Genomic DNA, 22,777 nt, shown 5'->3' with positions numbered 1-22,777 from the left:
CACAGTCTTTTTTTCATCTATGGAACAGCGAGAATAATACAACAAAAGCACTGTATAGTAAAACAAAACACCTCAATTACACACAGAAGCTATTCAGTGTAAATATTCTACTCAACAGTTAGCCCTTATCACATCTCTCCTTAACAGCCCTTTCTCAGAAAACAGCTGGGGCATACAACAGTTTATTTTCCCATAGCTTCTCTTGAAGAGACTTCTCTTTCACAGTCAGACTAACCTCCATGAAGTAGAGCCAATGCGATCTTTATTTCCTCCAAGGATTACTTTTCTTGGAATTTTATGTGTTACTTGTGATCACTGCCAGGCACTGATACTGGTGAAGAGGAGTAACTGAAAGATTATCCTCTTTTCAGTTCCAAAGCTATGCGACAAGTCTTACATGATATAAAACTGGAAAAAAAAATCTCCAGAGCTATCAAACTGGGTCAAATGATTATTCATACCCTGAGCAGCACACAGGAGCCAGTAAGACATGTATTCCAACTGCATTAAACACTGTATCAAAACAGCAAACACTAGCTACTTTCATAGTTAACATTAGTGTTATTATACTTACATTTACAGGTAACAAGACCTCTAAGTCCTACATAACCAGAGGACTATCTGCCTCTAGTTTTGATCGTAAAGTTTTAATGAAATATCTGCAGGAATGTTTACAAGAAACAGTCTGAGGTTCTAGATTCCAAATTGCTCAGATAAACAAGTATTTCTTAAGCCTTCTTTCTCAGTTACTCTGGAATTGTGATAGGCATGTGATTTTTTTAAGTAAGAATCTACAGAAGCAGTTTCAAAAAGAAGAACAGCCAGAAAGATCTTAGATGAAAGAAAAAACTTTTGCCTTGTCACATAAGCTTTCCTAAACCCTAATAGCAAACAGTAAGAGGTCAGCAACACCTTAATCCAGGAAACATCTTCCATTTAAGACTACCAAACCTCCTTACCAGTCATTTTCTACCACAAAATCTAATCTTATTTCTTATAAATCTTATTTCAACAGCTGCTGAGTAATAAACAAAGGGGCTCATGAAACTCTGTTCTGTTGACTTTCCAAGAGTGGGACAATCTCATTTACAGGGCCAAAGCATCTTAAAACTACAAACAACAGCTGCTTCAAAAATTATCACTTATCTAAATTCAACGGAGTGATTAAAACAGCACCTGAAGCCTACGGAGCTATTTCTACTTGGAAAAAGAACTAACAGCATGAGTTACTTCTTCAACGCAATTTTACTTACAGTGAGGAGGCATATGCTCCTCTTTCATTGAGCACTACTGGAATAAATTGGACTTTCTTTCCACAGTACTGTAAACTTGTCTTCTCAGCTCCTAATGCTCCTTGCCATTTACTTTTCCCTCACTCAAGCTTCATCTGACAACAATGGCTACCAAAACTCTTTGTCTTTACTTCTGAAGCTGATTTCTGCTTACTTTTTGATGCTGTGGACAGATGTGCTAATCCAAATCCAAAGGAGGTTTACGTGAGGAAACCCTAATTATTTAGCTCAGACCATCCAAACCACATAAGCTGAACACATTTTGTGCTCAACAGCACTGGCACAAATTGCTTTGCTGACAAACGTCTGCAGACGGTAACATCCAAATGGGAATGCATCAGAAGCTGGCATTGATGGCTTCTGCCAAAATAATGAATCCAGAATAGGATATTTGTTTGCAGCCTGATACAGGTACAACCTCCCATAATCCAGTGAATGCTCTACGCCTTATGCTTGCTGATGTTGCCCATTTCTGATGAATTCTGGTAAAGGTCAGTGGAGAACAGCACAGAGAGCTAAAAAGGTGTACAAAATTATACTCCAGTTGGTACTACCACACCATGAAAGCTTCTTAATTAAACTTCCATCTTTCATTTAACCAGTGCTGTGGACCTGCCAGGTCACTGGTACTACCCAGCACAGAAGCTCTAATCCTTTGAAGTTAGCTAAGATCAGTGGCAGGAAGTGTTCTACCAACTTCAACTCAGTCTGTGATCACACACAAACTTTAGATACCAACACTGACAGCTGCCAGCATTCTCAACCCCAAACATACTGTTCAACAAAACAAGAACTATTTAGTTTAACACTCATCTTTTTCAAGACATCTTAAACAAATAACCACTAAGACAGCGTTTCATTTGCTATCACAATTGTTCCAACTTCTGTTCAACTCTTTTGCGCTGACAACCTAAAAATCTTGTAAGATCAAAATTAATCTCTGAAAAGCCTATATACAAATTGGTTTAGAGTCCTACTCTTGTGCCCATAGCAATAAGATCTCTTAATTATGCACAGATGTAATTTGTATTTACATATGGTATACACACACTGAATGTATGCAGGAATATGCTTAAGAAACATCCATCTCTAGAAACAAATCATAGCTGATTTACAAAAAACTAGAGAAAGAAATCAGCAGTATACTGATATTAACTTACAAAGCTTCATTCTGAGCCTTCCTCAAAACAGGTATCAATATCAAAAGCATTAAGCCTGATTAATGATTTCCTTTTCTGTGTGCATGCATGAACTTCTCTGAACATTCATTTCTTCTGTCACATATTTGAAAGCACTTAATCAATTCTCAGAAGTGAACCACTAAAACAACCGCTCCTTTCACTGCCCTTTGATCTAATGTAACAACTTAGGCAGCTAAATAAATCCAATGATTAAGTTGGCAATTAGACAGTTCTGTGTTTTAAGGCATGGACTTTGATACCCATTCTGAAATTACTGCACAAATCTGTGGTTTTTAGCAAGTGAAATTATTTTAAGATTACTGAGCTTTTTTACTCCAGAGTTATCTTTCCAGCTTCTCTTCTCCCTTTCTTTAAGTTTGCTCAGCAACAGTACTCTGAATAATTTCAAGTGTATTTTACTTTCCTAGTTCCGAACAAGTTTGCAACTTTGAATGAAAACAATCGCAAAAAAGCAGCAAAATAAGTTATTTCTGAAAAATCTGTATTTATCTTTTAAAGGAAATACAACTCATTTTAGGCTTCATGCATCTCACAACCTTAGCAAAACCTAAAACTTTAGCCAAAACTAAAGTGCCAGTAAAATTTACTATGGTTTCTTTCTTTTGATTTGCCACGGTTCTTGCTGTACACTGACCTATTTATTTTTCTCTGAATGCTTTGTCCACATACTGTAGCAAATACATGAAGTAGAACAGTTGTCATCTTACAGTTATCTCTCCCAGACATTTTATTAGACGCTTGCTAAATATTCAACCATAATATACATAGTTATGTCAGTGGTTAAGAGATGAAAGTCTACATTACTTCACTCAGGAAATGAAGTGCAGGTTTCAGGCTTTTCATTGCAATATCCTTCAGTACATGGAACATAAATGTTTTTGCAGCGGATTGTTCAGCAAGTGAGTGATGCAATAGCTTACACAGCTAAGCCACTGTATGATTTCTAAGGCCACAGGGTTAATACATAGTGATAAGCTATTCAGTTATAATTGTAGCTTTCATGTCAGTTAAATTGAGCACTCTGAATATTACTTCACAGTCAAAACTTACTCTGTTATTTAAAAGAAATTTGAATTTTGATTCCCCTGAAATATAACTGCTTCAACATTTAGTTATATTAGCCCAAGGCAAAGATCAAATCCACAGCACTTGTTAGCACCAACAGGACGAGTAGCGTCTAAGAAAGGCAGAAAATCTTCATGAAGTTGTACATAAAGAAGCAGCATCTCACAGAATACAACTGGCCGTGACGGCATGTAGTTGAAAATTAAATAAAGATGTAATAATGACAATTTCTCCAACTACCTCAGATTTATTTTGTGTTTTCCCCTATGTATATATAGTATGAATACAATAGACACTTTTTAATTTCAAGAATGCCCTTTCTAGACTACTTCTGAACAGAATTATTTAATGCCTAGAAATCTCAGGTGATAAAGAGAAAGGGGTAACTGAGATCTATTTTAATGATCTCAAACATAATACAAGCAGAAGGATTTATCTGTAGAACGACAATCCTCCCTTCTTGCTTTAAAAAATCTAGGAGAAATTCAGATTTCTTTTAGACATAATAGTTTCCATGTGAAAATCTAGCTCACAAGCAAACGCAATGTAATCTGAAATACTGCAAAGCTAAAGTGTTAACAAACACCAATGTTGCAGCTGCCCAGACTACGTTTTAATCATTTGAAAAAGACAAGAAGTGTATTAATGAAAAGATTAAGGATGACTGAATTTCCTCGCACCAAAATATCTTTAATATCCATGAATTCGACCTCGTAATTACTTCTGTTTAACATGTAAGACAGTAACGGGGCCATACTTACTAATTCCTAAACAAAACAAATAACTATCAATTTCAGTTAAAACATCTTTTTGAAAGCAATTCCATTTTGATCTAAAGATCTCAAATGATGAAGAATTCAGCTACACGCTGCAGAAAACTGTTAGGCAGTTCTTCATTCTATGAAAAAAAGTTTGCCTTTTAAACACAGCATTGTGTTATTTTTCTTTTATTTTCCCTACACTGAATTGTCATTATTATCATAATCATTTAATTGATTCCTGACAGTTACATAAGATTTTAGGTATCCCCAGCTTAGGCACAGTATTGTTCCTCATTATTGACACTTTTGATAAGAGGGGTTACAAATGGGAACTCAATCTCAAGTCAAGTTACCAGAAAAACTTTTGGTGTTCTGTAAAGTAAGCAGCACACTCCATCAGTGTGGATCATCTCTCCTCCAATGAGTGGGATTTTGTGTTTTCAAAATGTCATGGACATATTAAAAAAAACACATTAAGTCCTGGACAAAAATAGCTAAAACTTTTAAATTGTTTCCTGTAATTGTACTTTTTCCCTTTTGAACTTGTAACTTCAAGAGGATAGACACTTGTGCCTGAGGCAAAGAGTTACTCACTGTGAACAAGGAAGCAAAAATCTTTCCACATCAGCAACAGAGTAAGCTTTGTGAAGCCTTCTGCATCATATTCCACTACACCACTATCAACAAGAAAAACAAAACATCAATACAATTTTTAGCCAGCATCCATCCTAACATTGAACGAGAAATATGTAAATCCAAGAATACAGTGTTTGATGCTTTTTTCATTTGTTCAGAAGGTTCCAATGCTTACTTTATTAACAATTACAATTCTCTAACTAAATTTAAGCTGTGGCCCTGGAGTTTCTTATCCAAAGGAAGGTTATATCCAATACATAAAATATATATTCTGAAATGAAATTAGACCTTTTAATGCATCTGCAGTACTAAATTGGCAGTAACTGTACATATGCAGGTTTCCTGCGTGTTATCAGTTTACAAAAATTTATTAAAATTAAGTTAATGGACATGGTAAAATTGAAACTGTGCAGGCTGAGAAGGGTTTAAATCTGAAAAATAGAAAGAGCTTATATATACAAAAGTCACAGCATAACAATATTAAAAAATAAATACATAATGCTTGTTCAGTAGTCATTAAAAGTCAGCCAGCAGAGGAAGGTATTTTCTAAAAGCCTGAAGCAGAATCAGACTACTGAAGCACCTCATGAGTGAAATAAAATCACAAATGTATCTGGTTTATTTCTGTTCTGTAGTTTGGATCAAATAATTCTCAGAAGACAAAAAATCATTTTTCACACAGATTAAGTCTTCATCTGTGTCTACTCACATATCAAATTCAAATTACTGTTATCTATCTTATAGCTGTACAAAATTTGGTTGCCTACTAACAAACAGTCAGTAGGCAAACTTCCTATACTTGAGAGACTGGGAATTTGAAGGGCTCCCCAATATTCATGTAATTTTTTTAAATTGCCACACAGAAGCATAAACTCCCTTCTCCCAGGGAGGCAAAGCATTGCTGATCAGGTACTAGCTGTCTCATCAGCTTCTGGACTCTTGCTCAAGTCAGAATTTGGGTAGAAAACTGAGATGTCAACCTTTCACAGCTCTACAGCACCCCATATTAGATGCTTTGTGAATGTAAAGTCTAATTGTGCTCGGCCGTGGGACCTTCGAACTGCAGGAATTCATGACTGAAAAAATCTTTCTCTCATGAGTCCCAGTATTGCTTGAATGGGGAACAGCTGGTCTCCAGTCACGACTTTATGTCAAGCAGTGGTTTCTGGCTCCTGAAAGTCTTGGAACCATACCCTACTTTTACATTGTCCCACTTCAGTCACTGCCTATTATTGAAAGAATCTCTCCAGTTCTTTATTTATCAGCAAGCACACTCCTTATGTCCTTTTCTCACAATCAGCTGTTTTCAGAGTAATATCAGATCAGCAACTCACACTGGAGTGACACTTCATTGGAACCTCATTCCATAGAGAGATTATCCATCCATTATTCTGTGGGAGTGACCAGACTTCATCCGGATATTGGCAACAGAACCAAAGACCATGTGAATAAAATAACACTTTCCCCATGCTGCACAAAATAATGCATGAAAAAAACTTACGTTCCAAAGTGACTCAGGAAGGCTGCGATATACTCTCTCCTCTTATGGTATCCCTGAATAACATATTGTACCTCAAAAAAAAACAAAAAAAGAGAAGCTATAAAAACAAACAAAAGTTAATCTGTCATATATCCCTTCTTAAGGAAGACTTAGAAGGTTCTGAATCTGAATCCCACAGTTAGCTTGCATGATTTTACCAAAGAAACCTAAAATGCTTTTAAAACAAGTAGTGGATTCCAGCACAGCAAAAATCTTGTAAAGACATCTCTTCACTCACTTCTAAGTAAAACTCAATATTTCACAATGTACTGAAGAGCTGTTTCAGTAAGCAAAGTAAGGAGTGAAAAAAAAAAATGCACAAGCATGCCATGCTGAAGTTTAAGAAGGGACTGGTGATAGGCAAAATGTAATTACCTGATGCGATGGCTGGCGAAGAGTCAAAATCAAATTTGGGTTGTAAAATACATCTATATCTATATCGATATCTATATAATTTAACAAAGGATCTTGCATGTTTTCAGAAAACTGCACCTCCAACAAAATCTTCTCAACTCTACACTTTCTCTGTGGTTTAATGCTGACCCAGTGAGCCATCTACTCAGTGGAGAGTATCAATTACTGAGGCATTCTATGTTTTGAAAGACTTCCATCCTGACACAAGCAAAATCCAACAATCCTAAAATTGGAAGACTTAAGGCAAAATCCCCCTTGCATCATAGATGTTTTCTTATTGATTTGAATGAGATTATTTAGCAGAATACTGTGAATAGGGTTTGACCCATAACAGAAACGGTGCAAATGCTGCCAGGCTGAAAGAGCATCTGGTTACTTTGGGTAGTTACAGTATGATACAGTACATGACTCCTCATGTCCTTTGCCTTCCAGAATAAAAAATAGTAATTCCAAACCTTTTTTTCTTTATCAAACATGACAGGAATAGGAAGCATATTTTTCTTGGCTATAGTAATATTAGAATTCCTTGACCAGCAAATGCTTTCCTAAAGTTTTTGACAAACTCTTAGCTCTCAGCAATGACTGTACTGTCTTGTACCCCTTAAACTATTCTATTTGTAAATCAAGATTTATTTTGTTTTATAAAAAAGTTGAAATTATTTTGAAGGTTTTGTGTGGGATCTGAAATGTTATTTTGGGAAAAAGAAAACATATGATAAGTTTGTTCAAGAGACTTTGTTTAAAAAAGGATAAAAACAGTACTGTGCATATGCAGATGGTCAAAAGCAAGAAAAATAATTTTAACAGAAAACCACAACAAAAGCAACTCTAAAGATAGATTCCAATCTAATTATGGAAACATAGTTTGAGGAATTTTTTCTAAAAGATAAAATTATTTTCCTCATTTGCACAAGGGTAAAAACCATATAGAGATACAAATAGGAAATACGTAATAGGAAGATTCCTAGATTTGACCCCTAGGCTTTGTATTGAAAAATACACTTAAACAATGGAGAAGCTTTCAAACTATTGTACTCTCTCTTTTTTGTTTAAACAGCACACTAGCCAGAACACAACCTTTTCAGTCTATGCAACCTTAAACAGCTATTACTGCATAAATATCCAAGCAGGCAGCTGATTCTGCTCTTTTGGATGAGAGGAAAAATCATCAAATCCTCCCTCGAGCACTCAGGATATACAATGATTATGATGTGAACACTTTGCTATCTTCTGACTAGAAAAATAATTTGCGAACCATTCATATTCACTAGCAAAATGATATACAATACAGTATTCTATGATACAATAACATTACATTTTGAACTGTAGCATTTCACAGTAAAAAAATCCACACTAGGATCATTCACCTAAAAGATTCATTATATTCAGTGCACTGCTTAGGTACTCAACTCTTACCAAGAAGTTATTCATTGTATAGATCACCTCAAACATGCCCTACTACCTAGCAGAAGGAAAACGATCCCAGGAAATACTGCAGTGTGTTACTGCTGCACAGTACACTACATCAGGGAAAGGAAAATTGAGTTATCTTCAGTAACTTACCTTGTTTGTTAGTAACTGGCATACTTGGGGCACATAGTCGATTAGACAACCTCCACCCGGAAAGGCTGGGATGTGAAGGGCAGATGATCCTCCAAGCGCACTACAAAGAGAAATTAGTTTAAAAGTACATCACATATACAATCCCTGAGACTTTGAAGTTATTGCTACAGTGGCCTCTTGCTCCAAACTTAAAGGCAGGGGGGCATAATGTGGAAAATCTACTTTGTTTTGCAATGATACAAGAAGTACTGAGTGATACCATCTATTCACTGTAATTCTTCAATCAAGAATATCACTAACATAAAGCATGCTCTCAGGAAATATTTTTCATTACAATTTCTCAGCCTCTTCAATCAGATGCACAGTTGAGATACCTTCCCATATATGGATAAGAGGATTTTGATTGAATTACTCAAAAATCCACCTTCAGTCAAAGTAGCTAAGCTTAAGTGCAATAATGTAGACTGAAGAGTAATAAATGGCCAAATGCAAATGTCAGCTGTGCCACTCATTCCAATTTTGGTCCTCCCATTACGAAATGTTACCTACTAGACCAAATCTAGTGGCAGCCAAGAAAGATTGTATGTGATGTATGAGGAGAGGCTGAAAGAAATGGGCTTCCTCAGTCTTACAAGAAGGTTGAGGGAGAAAGGGTATCTGAGAGGAGAGTTGAAGGCCTATTGTTACTGGAGGCATACTGATATTGAAGACATATTGATGCCTTCAAGTATCTAATGGAAAAAGAAAGAGAAGATTGAGAAATAATCCTCTCAGAAATACACAGTGATAGCATGAAATGCAGTGGAGATATGCTATCACAAAGGAAGCTCTGGTTAGCTGTTAGGAAATAACTAAAGAGTAGAAGAGGGGTCCATAAGGCCTGGGGGCTCTCTGTTTTCAAGGTGTTCAAAAACCAGCCAAACAACTGGCCTTGCTTGGAGAAAGGGGTTAGCCCAAGTAATCTCCAAAAGCTGCTGCTGTTGATGAGAATATAAACTCTTTCAGCATGGAAAGATCTAGCACTTTTAACTTAAATCAGGTTGTATAAGCAACAACCAGCTACAGTCCACACTACTCTCTTTCAGTCGTTTTGACCTAAGATTTTCTTAGAGCCTCTTACCAATCAAAACAGATAGGAATTTCCATTACGCACCATGGCTTACAGCATGTACTAAACATCCAGAATCTTGTTGGGTACAATTAAAAACCTAAATTACTTTGTGGCCTCTTGTTTACATGCTGCTACCATGAAAGATTAAACTGCCTGCAAACAAGGATCTTCTCTGCAAAACAAGGCTCCTGCTCTCCAGTGGGACCTGCCCTTGTATTTTCCTCATACTCGATAAGGTATCACTTTGCCAGGTACAAAGGTCTGCAGTCATACACCCCTTAGAAGGAACAGAGCCTAAATAAATAAAAAAACAAACTTGCAATGAGGTATATGGAAATCTGCTACTCAGGCAAAACAGTCTGGGTTCAGCAGACTGCTCACCACATGGAACAGTTCCGCAGGTCTGGGTTTTGCATATGTAGACATGAAAGAAAAGCCTTGAGTACACTACAGCTACATAAAAAAGAAAAACAAAATAACTCACTTTTCTAGCAGAAGTTATGCTTTTAATTATTATTATTATTATTATTATTTTTAAATTCAGTTTCCTTACTGCTATCCACTTATTGGAAATATACACAGGGGAATGTAATTTTGTTACGTGTTAATGTAAAAACAAAACACCAAAGCATGACTATTAGATTATTAATAAGTTGTAACACTTCTGAAACACTTATTTGCTCTTACGATACTAAAAGCATCCTGGGTTCATCAGTTTTTAACAGTGGAGAATGAAAGACTTGTCCCTCCTGACCAATGGGCTGTGAACCTTACTTTAAGACGTTAGAATTGAGTTCATAAAAGACTCCAATCTCATAAATAGAGCAAACAGTACTGTCCATTTTGCATCCTGCCTTGCCTCATTTGTAAACAAGTCCATGTTCCCGCTCCAAACCAAGATTCCATTAGAAATACTCAGATGACTGCAGAAGAAATTACAGGCTCCTCCCTTCATTACAATGGCAGGTATGAAATTAGGAGTAATTGCTATCAGATTTCAACAGAAATAAATTTCCAGTCCTTTATTACCAGCTTCCAATACATCTTTCAGAGTGAATTACCATGGTTTATGGTTAAGGGCTTCCCATTTTAGCTATACTCATATTCTGAAAGTAGTCAATTCATTTATATATATATATATATATATATAAATATATATATATACAGACTGACACAGACTGACTGGCTTTTGAGAGAGAGAAAGAAGGCTGGAATTTCTAGTGTAATTATCCTCTGAAAACAGAATAAAGCAGTGCAAAATGTAATTTGTGTTCTGTAGAAATAATTACAGGTAGAAGTATCTTACTTCTTATGGAAGTAAGAGCGGACAGACATCTTTGTTCCTTCTTTTGGGTCAGACACTTTACTTATTAAATATTTTAATAAAATATTGCATTTGCACATGATCTTGCCTCCAAAAATTTCAAAACTTTCTATAAACATTCAATAACACCAAAGAAAACTATTGCCCAGAGTAGGATTTGACCATGCCATTCTATGTCTCTGCCATGTCAAAGGACCACACTCTCAGCACATTTTAAGCATGAAACACAGCAACAGGCTATCCTTCCTTTGACCCGATAATAAACCTGCAATTGAAGACAGAAATGATTTCACGTCAAAATAAAAAATAAAAATAAAAAAAAAAAACACACATAAAAAGTGTAAGGAAATACATAAAAAGGAAAAAAAAAGGAAAAAATGAGGAAAGCGAATTTCACAGAATGGCTTGGGTTGGAAGGGACTTTAAAGCTCATATAGTTCCAACCTCCCTGCCATGGATGGGCAGGGGCTGCCCCTCACCAGCTCAGGCTGCCCAGAGCCCCATCCAAACTGGCCTTGACACCTGCAGGGATGGGGCATCACAGCTTCTCTGGGCAACCTATGCCAGCATCTCAACACTCTCTCAGTAAAGAATTTCCTCCCAACATCTGATCTAAACCTTCCCTCTTTCAGTTTAAAGCCATTCCCCTTTGGCCTATCTCTATCAGAACATGTGTCAGCCTCCCTCCTGTTATAAGCTCTCTTATGTACTTGAAGGCTGCAATAAGGTCTCCCCAGAGCCTTCTCTTCTCCAGGCTCAATAAGGCCAGCTCCCTCAGTCCGTCTTTATAGGAGAGCCCTCTGATTATCTTCCTGGCCCTCCTCTGGTCCGACTCTGACAGCTCTATGTCTTTCTTGTGCTGGGGGCCCCAGATCTGGATGCAGTACTTGAAATGGGGCGTCATGAGGTCACAGAGTAGGGGTGGATGGTATCTAATGCTTTCTAATATCCCCCAAAGCCTAGTTAAAAGAAAGAATATAGGAAAAAAAAATGCTGTTTGAAATCTGGTAGAATCTAGGAAATTCTTTGCCTGGAGATCCCACCAGTGCAAGCTGAAGATTCCTGCAGTTCAGAACTACCTTTCAGATAGCAAAGCCTCTTAGACAAATTCTACATAGTTTTGTTTGTATCTAAGCTTTCCTCTTGGTATAATTGTTGTACATTCCTCACAAATACAACACAATTTTTATACTCAGAAAAAAAAAAAACGACACAACTGTAGAATTACAGCATTAGGTTTCATAACATTCATCTTGTCAAGAAGATGGGAAAAAAACTATCAAGAATTATGACAAACAAACTGCTTTTAAACAGACAAATTAACACATTTTGCTCCCCTACAGCTGCTGGAGTAAGTCTAGTTTCAGAACAGCCAATCAGAATTATGTTGTTTTTTTTTTTCTTTCCAATAGACTGCTACTTTATAATAACTAGAATTCTAAAAGATCCTGATAGTAACTTTCTGTACCCTATTATCATTATGAAACAACTGTCTAAGTGGATGCTGTTTTATTAGGACTGTACTGGATGAAGATAAATACGTGGCAGATCCACCTATCTATGAGATAAGAATGCATGAACACGTTGGAAGGCAGAGACTAAGATCTGTTGGCCTCATCATTTTATTCATTTGCTGTTACACTGAACCTGCTCAGCTCTGCAAACCAACTTCTTACATCTGTTTTTAAGATAGATCAGAGCCTCTGTTGCAGCAAGTTCCTGCTTTCTTGGGTTTCTACAGTGTCACATGCAATGGGATTCCGATCACTTTTGGCAAATCAAACCGGATTTTGTGATGGACTCCATAATGAATTCAACAAGAGCAGCAGTCAGCCTACATTAATAGTAGTTTTGTTCTGTGACACACTGAAGTACAAGTGCAGACAGCATAGCTGGAGTATGTTTACATTTCTGCTGTTGACTGGTGCATTCCAAGTGACTCGCTCTGTCTGTCTCTCAATGGATCTATTTATTCAAGCCCACATTTAAAATAAAAAAAAACCTTTCCCATCTCTCGATAGCTTGTAATTACATTAAACTATTTCTCAAGAACTAATCTTGAAAAAAGACAGCATTTCAGAGGTTTACAGAAGTGACTGTTGTTTTCCCAGAGTATCTAGCTAACCAATTAGTTCTCCTTCCTTACAAAGATCACTTTACTGGGGAAGACGAGGAGTGCTTTCAAGTTGCAAACTTTGCTAGGCAAAGCAGCATTAAAGGCATGTTGGAAGATGATCCTAGTCCCTTTCCTAATCCACTCCCTTCCTTACAACTTCTCCTATGCTCTCTTGAGCCTGTAAAGCTTCCCTGAAGTCCTTTCCTTCACCTCCCTTTCCTCTGTAATCCATTCTGCTGGCCCTTTTCTTGGAGCAGAAAAATGCATGCAAATGTTTCTTCGCATCACTGGGACGTTTTGAAATGAGTCTGAAAACGAGACTTATTGCAGACCATTCCCCATGTCTTGTAGGGCTCTGCAAGAATACCAGTATCACAGTCTGTAAGCTATTCACTAACACACTGCAGACAAGCACTCATATATGTCATACTCTCCATATATTTTGCCCTAATGGCTTTTATCTCTTACCGTTCCCCACCTCCAAAGCTCCACAAGCTTTTCTTTGAAAGAAGTATCACCATCAAAAGGATACCTAAGGAAATTTCTCAGTCTCTGAGAAGATACCCTGCACAATGACTTTTTAATCTAAAAGAGGAAAAAGTAATACCCATCAATTTGTAAAGGTGGTCCAGCATTTTAACAAGAATTATTCCTCTCTACAATGTGAATATATTATTTCAATGGCTGTGAACCATACAATTGAAGACTTGTCTAGCTTTGAAAACATATATACACAAAAAACTTGCCTCTGCATAGAAAGACATGTTAGATTGTCTAAAATAACAAAGAGCTTTTCTCTCAGTGCAGCTAATGTTAAAACACATTATATCTACTTACTAGAGATGGAAAGTAGACTTTAGACCCTAAGGACAGCCCTTTCTTTTACCAGGATACACCCTTGTTAAGTCTGTAAGGTTTCACCTGCCTTATTTTAAAACTGAACCATGTTTCAGACCTACACAAATGTTTATTACTCTTGGTGGGCATAAGTGAGAATAGCCTGAAGCATGTGGAAAGAAATTCCCTTCTTTTTGCTCTTTTTTCCTGTTTTAAGACACTCATGTTATAGGCTTTGATCTTTTTCCCTGTTCTATTTCTCCTTTGTTGCTAAAGTAAATAGTTCACTTTTTTTTTTCTTCTTTTCTTTTGCAGTTTCATCATTTTAGTGCATTGGCACAGGAGATGCAAGGAACCACATCAAATAAATGCACGTGACCACAAAAGCCTGAAGAATCATGATCCCAGATTCACTGTAAGTTTACCATTCTTCAAACTTGCTTGACCATCAAATCCTCCCTATCACATTAACAATGCGCTGCTTTGCAAGAGCTGTGGAACAATGCTTCCTTCAGCAACACAGAGCTAATAAACTAACTGAACATTACTCCTATTACTGAGAAATCAGTCAGTCTAGGCTCGTGCTTTTTCCTCTTTCTGGTAACACTCAGTGTAAAGCAAACATAATTAACATATCGCTTGTCAGCCTTTGTAGTCAAATCTGCTACAAGGTAAAGTGCATCCCCCCAAAAAATTCCCATTCTATTTTAGAGCCACAATGTGCTGACCTAAAATACCACTATTTTTACAGGAATACAGGAACATTTTACTTACAATTATTTCTAAATCAGCCTAGATGCAATTGGAAATGTATGTTTCTACCTAAAAGATACAATCTGAGGTACTGATTTGACTGAGAGCAAAAAGAACCAAAACAACAATCACAAATAGACCTAGAGCCTTGATCAACATGGCCACAAGTCTGACCATTAGAACCAAAAGGATAATACCATCTTTCTCTCCGTGACCTACTAAAAGTTCAGAGTAAATATTTCTGAGCTCCTCCTTACTTGTGACTGGAAAAAAACATGAAATAATCACTGCAAAAAAGTGAAAACTAGGTATAAAATCTATTTTAGCTTCACGGACTGTACAGAAGACTGCAAGGAACTCATTCCAAACTCTACTCGCACTTCTGCTGACCTTGTACGCTCTAGCAAGTAACTGCAACTGTTCTGCTTGCCCACCTATAATGATAAGACGCATGCACTAAAGTACATTAAGGTTTCGTAATCTCCACTGAGTAGTATAAAAGCTGTCATCTGCAACTGCTAATGAATACTACTTTGTGTGGCATTCTGCTGTAGGTAAAATCATCAAAAAAGTAGTTTTTTCTGATGCATTTTTTCATTTGACTCTAGGTGGCTATACCAACAAAATATTTACATGAGCAGCACGACGTCTGGGTTCAATGAAATTTTCATTCACTGTTTACATACAAACCGTACCTCCAAACACAAACTGCAGGAAAAGACCAAGTGAATGCAAAAGAAATTACAAGAAAGGCTTCAGTATCAGCAGTAGTTTAAAATACAGGTTAATTTAACACCCATCTGTAAAGCTACGTCCAATATAAAAATCCATGCTGACAATACAAAGGGACAAGAATAAAAGCAGTGTATTCAAAACTGAGTAAAAGTATAAAAAAAAACCCCTTGTGCTTAATACCTGAAATTATTTTTCATAATACAGAATGAACATATTCTGAAAAAGAGAATGTGAGCAGTTCCCCAGACTATAACAAGAGTGTGCTTTTCCGCTCTCACAAATTCTGACAAATGCTGCTTTTGTGTTGAAACTTACGACACTAATGCCCCCCTCAGCTTTTGTGCAAAAAGTCCCAGCAAGGTGCATTACGAATTTAACATGCTTAGTCACTCAGAGCAGCTTGGTTTTGGAAAGGTTACACATAACAATCAGATATTCATAACAACTAACGTAAGAACCGAATTAAAAGGCACTTACGCTCTCAAACAGGGCTTTTTGTTGTGTTTGTAGAAACGTTAGTTACTAATATTAATTTCCATCAGTAACTAATATTAATTTCTACCAGTATGGCATTATTTAAGGAAAACAGTTGTAAGAACACCTGAAAAAGTTGCTGGAAGGCTCACGGTTTGAACAGGAAGGTCTGGTTCCTGTCCCATGGGACGTGCACAGTCTGGCCTTGCACAGAACAATGAGGAACTAAGCAGCAGGAACCGAATGACACAGAAGGAGGAGCACAGGCTGCAGTAAGGAGATTTCAGTGTTTATAATGGGGGAATATTAATTATTTCTTGAGCATTTGGTGTATTTCTTAAAGGAATCTTGGCAGCAAACTTAGAGAAATTTCAGTAAAAAATGAAGAAAAATTTGTACAGAGAATTAAATGCAAACAGCTGATGCATCTCCCCCCCCACAAATTAAAAAAAAAAAAAAAGAATAAAACTCTCAGAAAAAGTTGAAGAAGTTGTTGGAAGAAAACAGACAAACGAAGCAGCAGCAAATATCACTCACTGAACAAAAAAGACACAGATAAGATAAGAACCTTGGCAGATAAGAAAATAAAGAGAACACTGTGCAGTCCTACAGAGAAAAAAAAAAAAAAAGAAAAAAGAAAAAAGAAAAAAAAAAGGTTAAAAAAGCAGCAAGCAAAGGTTGAAAGAATGATTCAATACACCAGGAGAAAGACTCTGGCTGAACCTACTGTGACTGTGTTCAGCTGGGGTCTCAGGAAGAACAAGTGTGAAAAAGGCTGGAAATGTGCCACACTAAGGTAGAAGAAGATTTCGGCTGAAAAGGAAGATTTTAACCCAGTTACAATAATTTTTCATCCTGCACCGATTTGAAATGATACATAGATACTATTCAAAATGCTCCACTATTTCTCCTTAACATGGACTATGAATGAAAAATGAGTCTAATCTGAAAATTTACTTCTGAATTAACTGTTCTTTAGTAGTATACTTTTAAATATCCCTTTCTGCAGATATTTATAGACCACTTTAACTGTGAATACACTGAGGGCCTTCTTGGTAGCAATTTAAAAAAATACTGCACGTTGAATCTTCAAGGGAAAAAAATGTTTTGAACTTCTATCTCAAAAGAACTAAAAGTGGCTTACACATAGCAAAAAGATCACTGGGATCTGTAAACTTTTGCACAAACAGGGAAAAAAAAGACCAGAGTACTGGTATGCAGTGAGCAGTGCTCTCGGCTGGAGCACTAGGACTCAGTAAATTAATGAAAGGATTGAAGATTTATTTATGATGAGGATCACTGGAAATTCCTCTGCACTGAAACATGGGTGGTATGTTACACAATGCTTGTCACTGTTGAAGATACTGATCTGCTGTTTGATAATCCGCTCTGCTTTAGTGATCACCCAAACAATCCCATTGAACAGAATATTTACCACAAACGTGTGAACCTTCCATCTACTCGTAAAACAAATGATAAAAATATTTTAAGACGGGTATCAGTTACATTTATGAACACATGCCCTACATTAACTATCATTCATCAATTTGTGAGCCTGCATTCAGTATCACTGAGCACATGTATTATGTTTCACTGCATTATGACTGCCCATAGGCAGGTGCTTTTCTAGTACTTACACAAAGACCATCTAACCATCTGTGTCTTTATCATGAAGCAGAAAAACAAGTCCAAAAGTATACCACTCTATTTCCTTTCTTACCAACTTATCTCACCTATTTCTGAAGAATATTCATTTTCTCTAACTTGCAGCCTTTCTATGTTTTGTGACTGTACTTGCTTATGCTGCTCCTTATTTTATGTTCCCTAATCTACTAATCAAATTACAGTAATTATCTCTTATTGTTAATCTTTTCCAGATATTGCTTAATGCCTAGCGCTTTCAGGGACACGATCATTTTGTAAACATGCTGTTTTTCTGCCTCTCTACTATAATAGAGATTTGTTTTCCTGCCTGTCTGCTACCCTAGTGCTATGTTAACTTAAACATATTAACAAAGCTTACGAATCTCTTCAACCTGCAGAAACATTTAGTGTAAGCAATGTCCTGTCCCTTGCATCATCAGCATCACATTGGATTAGCTTTGACGAAGAACAAGAAAGGCAAATTAATGAAAGGATAGGAAATCTTGCAGAAAATTCTCAGAAATGAAATGAGAGCAACATGCTGGAAAACCTCTGGATATGAAGTTGAGCATTTGGGTCATCTCTAAGAATGCCTGAGGGAGGTGGAAAGTTAGAGGGGAAAAGTGTTTTTCTTTCATACATCTGGCTTCTGACACTGATTTCCATGTGTACGCAGCATGATTAAGGGGCATTCTTGCTCAGATCTTGAAATTGGCTTTATCTTATGTTCACAAATGATGTGGAATGCTACAGGTCTGGTCTGGTGCTCCAGCTACATTCTCCAAGAGGCCTAGAGAATTCAGGTTTTATGTAAGCCAAATATGTTCACATGTGGACGCAAGGCAAGAGAACATAAGTTTTTCATGTAAACACAGTACTGTGGTTTGACAAACTAACAAGAACCATGTTAAACCCTTATTCATTTAACAAGATGATGTGAATCTGCTTGGATGGTTTTTACAACCCCTCTCAGAATTTCTACCACAGGCATTTGTATAAGTGTGTTTTGCTCCCATGAACATTAACAGTTCAATATTCATTGCAACTTACTCTCTTCCAAACAGGGGGAAACAGGACTATGCATCACATAATGCAAAGACAGCCTCTGCTAGGTGGGCAGACTGGGAATAATTGTCAGTAGTGGATGTTTGTAGTTTTAAACTCTAGTTCACATCAGGTGTAACAAGAGTTCCTTATGCAACAAGATAGATGTGGATCTACTTCGAAAACAAAAAAGGCAGAAAACAAAAACATGCAACTCTGTTGCATTAAAATCAAAGTAGGGACCGCATTCACAGTCAAACTGTAAACTGCCATCTGCAACTTAGAGCTTCCCTTGGTCAAAGGGTGAATGTCGAGTTTTTTGTTTTCACTAATGTCTCTCTTCCGTTCATGGAGCAACTCAATTAATGTACATACTGCAAATCAAAGGCTGGAATGAAAATACTTTTCACAAAGATTCCGTTCTTACTAGTATAGATTATGAGTTCATATAGTGTACACATATACATATATCAACCCTGAGGCTGATGTATACACTTGCATCCCATAAACTTCCTTTAATGCATACTCTCTTTCCCTTAGAAACTGGAAATATTTACATAGTTACTGAAAGACAAAAATTCCAACTTTACATTAGTATACCTTAATATCTTTCAAGGGTTTCATTAACATTACACAAATGTATAAGGGCTTGAGTGCCTTCCCAAGCTGATTACTTAGATAATGAAGCAGTCTAATCTGTGTCTTAAAGACAGATTTATGATTAAATACAGGATGCTTTGAAAAAAAACCCTAGCCTTTTTAGTAGAAGAATGAATTTTTCAGAAAGTATCATCGATTTAAAATCATTTACAATCGTTCTTTTAATAAGGAGGAAGATTTTAGGATTCTACATCTAGAATAGCTTACTGTATTATTATTATTTTTTTAAAGCTCTGAAGTCCTATGTATATTTATAAAATAGTTCAAATCAAACATTGTTATACTGCTTTAACCATTAGTCAAATAAGTTTTCAATGGAAATGGAATAGATTACAGCACAAAATAGCACAAACATAGTTATCCTTTTCCCTCATCCTGAGAAAAAATTAGAACACAATTTCTGCTTCCTTTCCTATCTAATTCTTCCCCCTTTTTCCCTTTTCAAAGATCAAAAACAAAGTAATTTTCATATCTGGTACTGAACACATCAGCTGATGTCACTGTAAAACCAAAACTCTTGTGAATACGCTCTAAAACAACTAAAGAAGGTAAAATAAGCTATTGAATGAGGCACATTCTACGAGCTAAATGAAAAACTCACAAGAGACAAAAATTACTTCAATGAAACCTTTCTGTCAATGGCAGCTTATTTCCAAGTAAAAGATCTAGCACTGGTAACAGAGATTTATTTTTCAAAATAAATTATATAACAGATCCCATTACCTTCATGTTCCACTCGCTCCAACTTTTTGACACATAACAATGTAATGTTAATATTATTTCACGGAGGCGTCTAGATGCGAGTCTGATAATCACTCACTCAATCTGATGAAGACTATGATGTCTTTTTAAAACCAGTGTATTGTCTGCTCAAAATATTAGCTTTTCATTGAGTTAAATGAAACATAGCATAATCCTTTCTTGCTTCAAACAGATAATTTAGCAACCCTTCCCCCACCATAAAAGATGAAACCAAAACCATTATTAAACCAGGATTTTGGCTGAGAATGCTTATGTTCTAACTGCATTTGGGTGTTTCTGTCAGCAATAAATTTTAACACAGCGTTGGAATCTTATGTGTTATCCATGCACGTTTGTGAATTCTGCATTTTTATTCGTTCAAAGAAGTTTTATTTATTTCAAGTCTTTAATGTAGGAAAGAAATCATGCCACTAAACAGTTTGATTTTGCTCACCACCTCTACCCCTGTCACTGAATGACATGACGACTGGCAACCTCCAGCTTTCATGAAGAGCTCTTTCAAAGCTGTGTTATGCCATTTGATACCTTACTATAGCCACCAAAGCAGCTACAATAGCATATGGAGGATGTTCCTATTATATTTGATTATTTTCTCTTCCATCTCTTCTTCAGGTGTGCGTGCCTAAAGTTTATGATCTTCCACTTTAAAAACAAGTCACTATATACACTGTATTGGAAGCCACAAATTCTGTGTTTTATTCTTATTTTGCCAACAGCTTCTGGAGTAAATTAAGAGAAATAGCCTCAGGCATTCTTTCCCAGTCTTTGCAGAAAAGAAAAATACTAAGAGGTCTTGGACTTAGAGAGACCATTCTTGGAAAGGGAAAAAACAAACAAACAAACAAAAAAACAACAAAAACCCATGACCTCTGCATGGAACTCACCAAATGAAAAATATCTTACAGCTCTCAGCACCTCATACTTTTATTACCAGAAAAGTGATTGCCAGAAAAACATGGAGGACCAGAAGATTATTTAAATATAAAATCAGAGTAGTACCGCATTGCTCTCTGAAACACCTTCTCCCTCAAGGCTGTGAAATGTTTTAACAATGTATAATATCATTCATACACAATGCAGAGACTGCTGCAAATCCATCCCTATACAATCCATGGTACAGTTTATGTCAGGGAATAAATACTGTTCTACACTAGTAACTGCAAAGTAGAACTCACACCTGCTTCAAAAGTTGAGCACTGCAAGAATTATTCTAGCAGGTTCTCAGTATCTTTCAAGGTAAGGTTTGCTACTGGGTCATATCAGTTTATCCAGAATCCTTCCTCCTACCACAGTGTCCACAAAATCTCTTTGGTACAAGTTGCTATGACAGGTTACACATTTCCTCACTTTTAAAGTGTGGAGAAGGCACTGCACACTGCGTACACCATTCATCTGTAATTATAGAGGCTTATGATTTTGAACGTAGACAACTACATCTTTCTACAGTGAAGATTTGTCGCTCACAAAGGTTATTTTTGAACTGACTGAAGAATGTAAAAAATGAGTCCTTCAGTATTATTTAAACCTATAAATAGTATTTTAGAATTCTAGTTTGTCTGCAAACCCCGGGGCAGAAATAGCTGATTTGGGGTGTCTACATGCTTAGGTTATTATTTTGTTGCAAAGAATGAAGTTCTCAGAAATCACAGGCTCCTTGCCTTTCTTCTGTTTCCTGTCTTCAACATACAGGCCATCATTGGATGTTTTTAAGTGAATGATAATGAATGTGTTAGCTTATGAAGATTTTAGGTGTGCTGCAAAGCTGGATTAAAAAAAAACAACATAGCAAACTGACCCTACAAGGACAGCAAAACACAGTTCCGAATTTAAACCTAAACTTTCCTGTATATAGCCTCTGTTCATCTGGCTTTTTTCTTCCAAATGCCTGTGGGCCTTGCCTTTAATAGCTGCTACTATAGTTAGTGCTTCTTCAGCTGCTGTTGAGCTTTTGCTTTCCTTAAAAACTGCAGAGGTTGAAGTCGAGCATAATCTTAATAATCTCCTTCCTTCAGACTTTCCATCCTACCCTGAGGTCAGAGTGAAGATGCAGTTCCAAGCTACTACAGATGACCAATTTCACTTTAGATTAAGAATTGGCTATAGGATTAAAAAAATTAATAAATCATTTGTTTTGTAAGGGAAAGATACAGTTGATCCTCTTTAACTCAGACAAATTCTTGTCTATCTAGAGTTTAAATAAAACCTGGCTTAGAACTACAAGATTTTGGAACCACTTGAAATTAACCATTTCCACATTGAAAAACAAAACAAAACAAAACAATATTACATGAATTACTGCCTTTTAGTGCATGAGTTTTATGCGTCTAAAGGACTGCTATAATATTCCAGATATGGAGTCCCTGTATTTTATTTCTGAATACTTACTAGTCAATGTTTACCTAAATAATAACAAATCACAAACAGCAAAAGTAATAAGGAAGCTCACAGAAAGGCACAGCTAACAAAATTTAGTATCCAATGAACTACTATACTGCATAGGATTGATTTTGTACCTGAGCTGCGCTAAAGCCACAGAATGAGTTTACTCCTTATTAAACATCAAAAAAACCCACAGGAAAGACGTTCTACATGTCTTTGCCAACGAAAAAGCTTCAAGCAGTGTTCATGCCTTGTAAGACATAAGAAAATACACTGAAGACACAAATCTTGACAGAAGAGAGGTTTTTTTCTGGCATTTAACAAAGCATGAATTCTGACTGAAGCTCTTTCTAGGATTAGAAGAATGTTCATGATTTATTTCTCCCATCTTGATTCTCAGTTTACAAAACACAGTTGTATAGAAGATTCAGCCCGTCCTTTAGGTGGCAGTATCAGAAATTACCT

General features: G+C 36.5%; 1 protein-coding gene across 3 annotated transcripts in view; it reads right to left on the bottom strand.

The window, feature by feature from the left end:
* The window catches only part of BABAM2 (BRISC and BRCA1 A complex member 2), a 158,681-nt gene that overhangs the window by 32,276 nt on the left and 103,628 nt on the right, over nt 1–22,777 (bottom strand). For all 3 annotated transcript variants that reach the window (XM_042813017.1, XM_042813025.1, XM_042813008.1), the window contains 3 exons: nt 8,474–8,573; nt 6,458–6,528; nt 4,915–4,997 (listed from right to left, as the gene is read on the bottom strand). In XM_042813017.1, the coding sequence (XP_042668951.1) occupies nt 4,915–4,997; nt 6,458–6,528; nt 8,474–8,573 (254 nt within the window). The remainder of the gene's footprint in view (nt 1–4,914; nt 4,998–6,457; nt 6,529–8,473; nt 8,574–22,777) is intronic.

Source organism: Centrocercus urophasianus, unplaced genomic scaffold, assembly GCF_019232065.1.
Source record: "Centrocercus urophasianus isolate 14NV4802_14NV808 unplaced genomic scaffold, USGS_Curo_1.0 seq_10, whole genome shotgun sequence".
NCBI classification, from domain to species: domain Eukaryota; kingdom Metazoa; phylum Chordata; class Aves; order Galliformes; family Phasianidae; genus Centrocercus; species Centrocercus urophasianus.
This window is presented reverse-complemented; position numbering and strand designations above follow the sequence as displayed.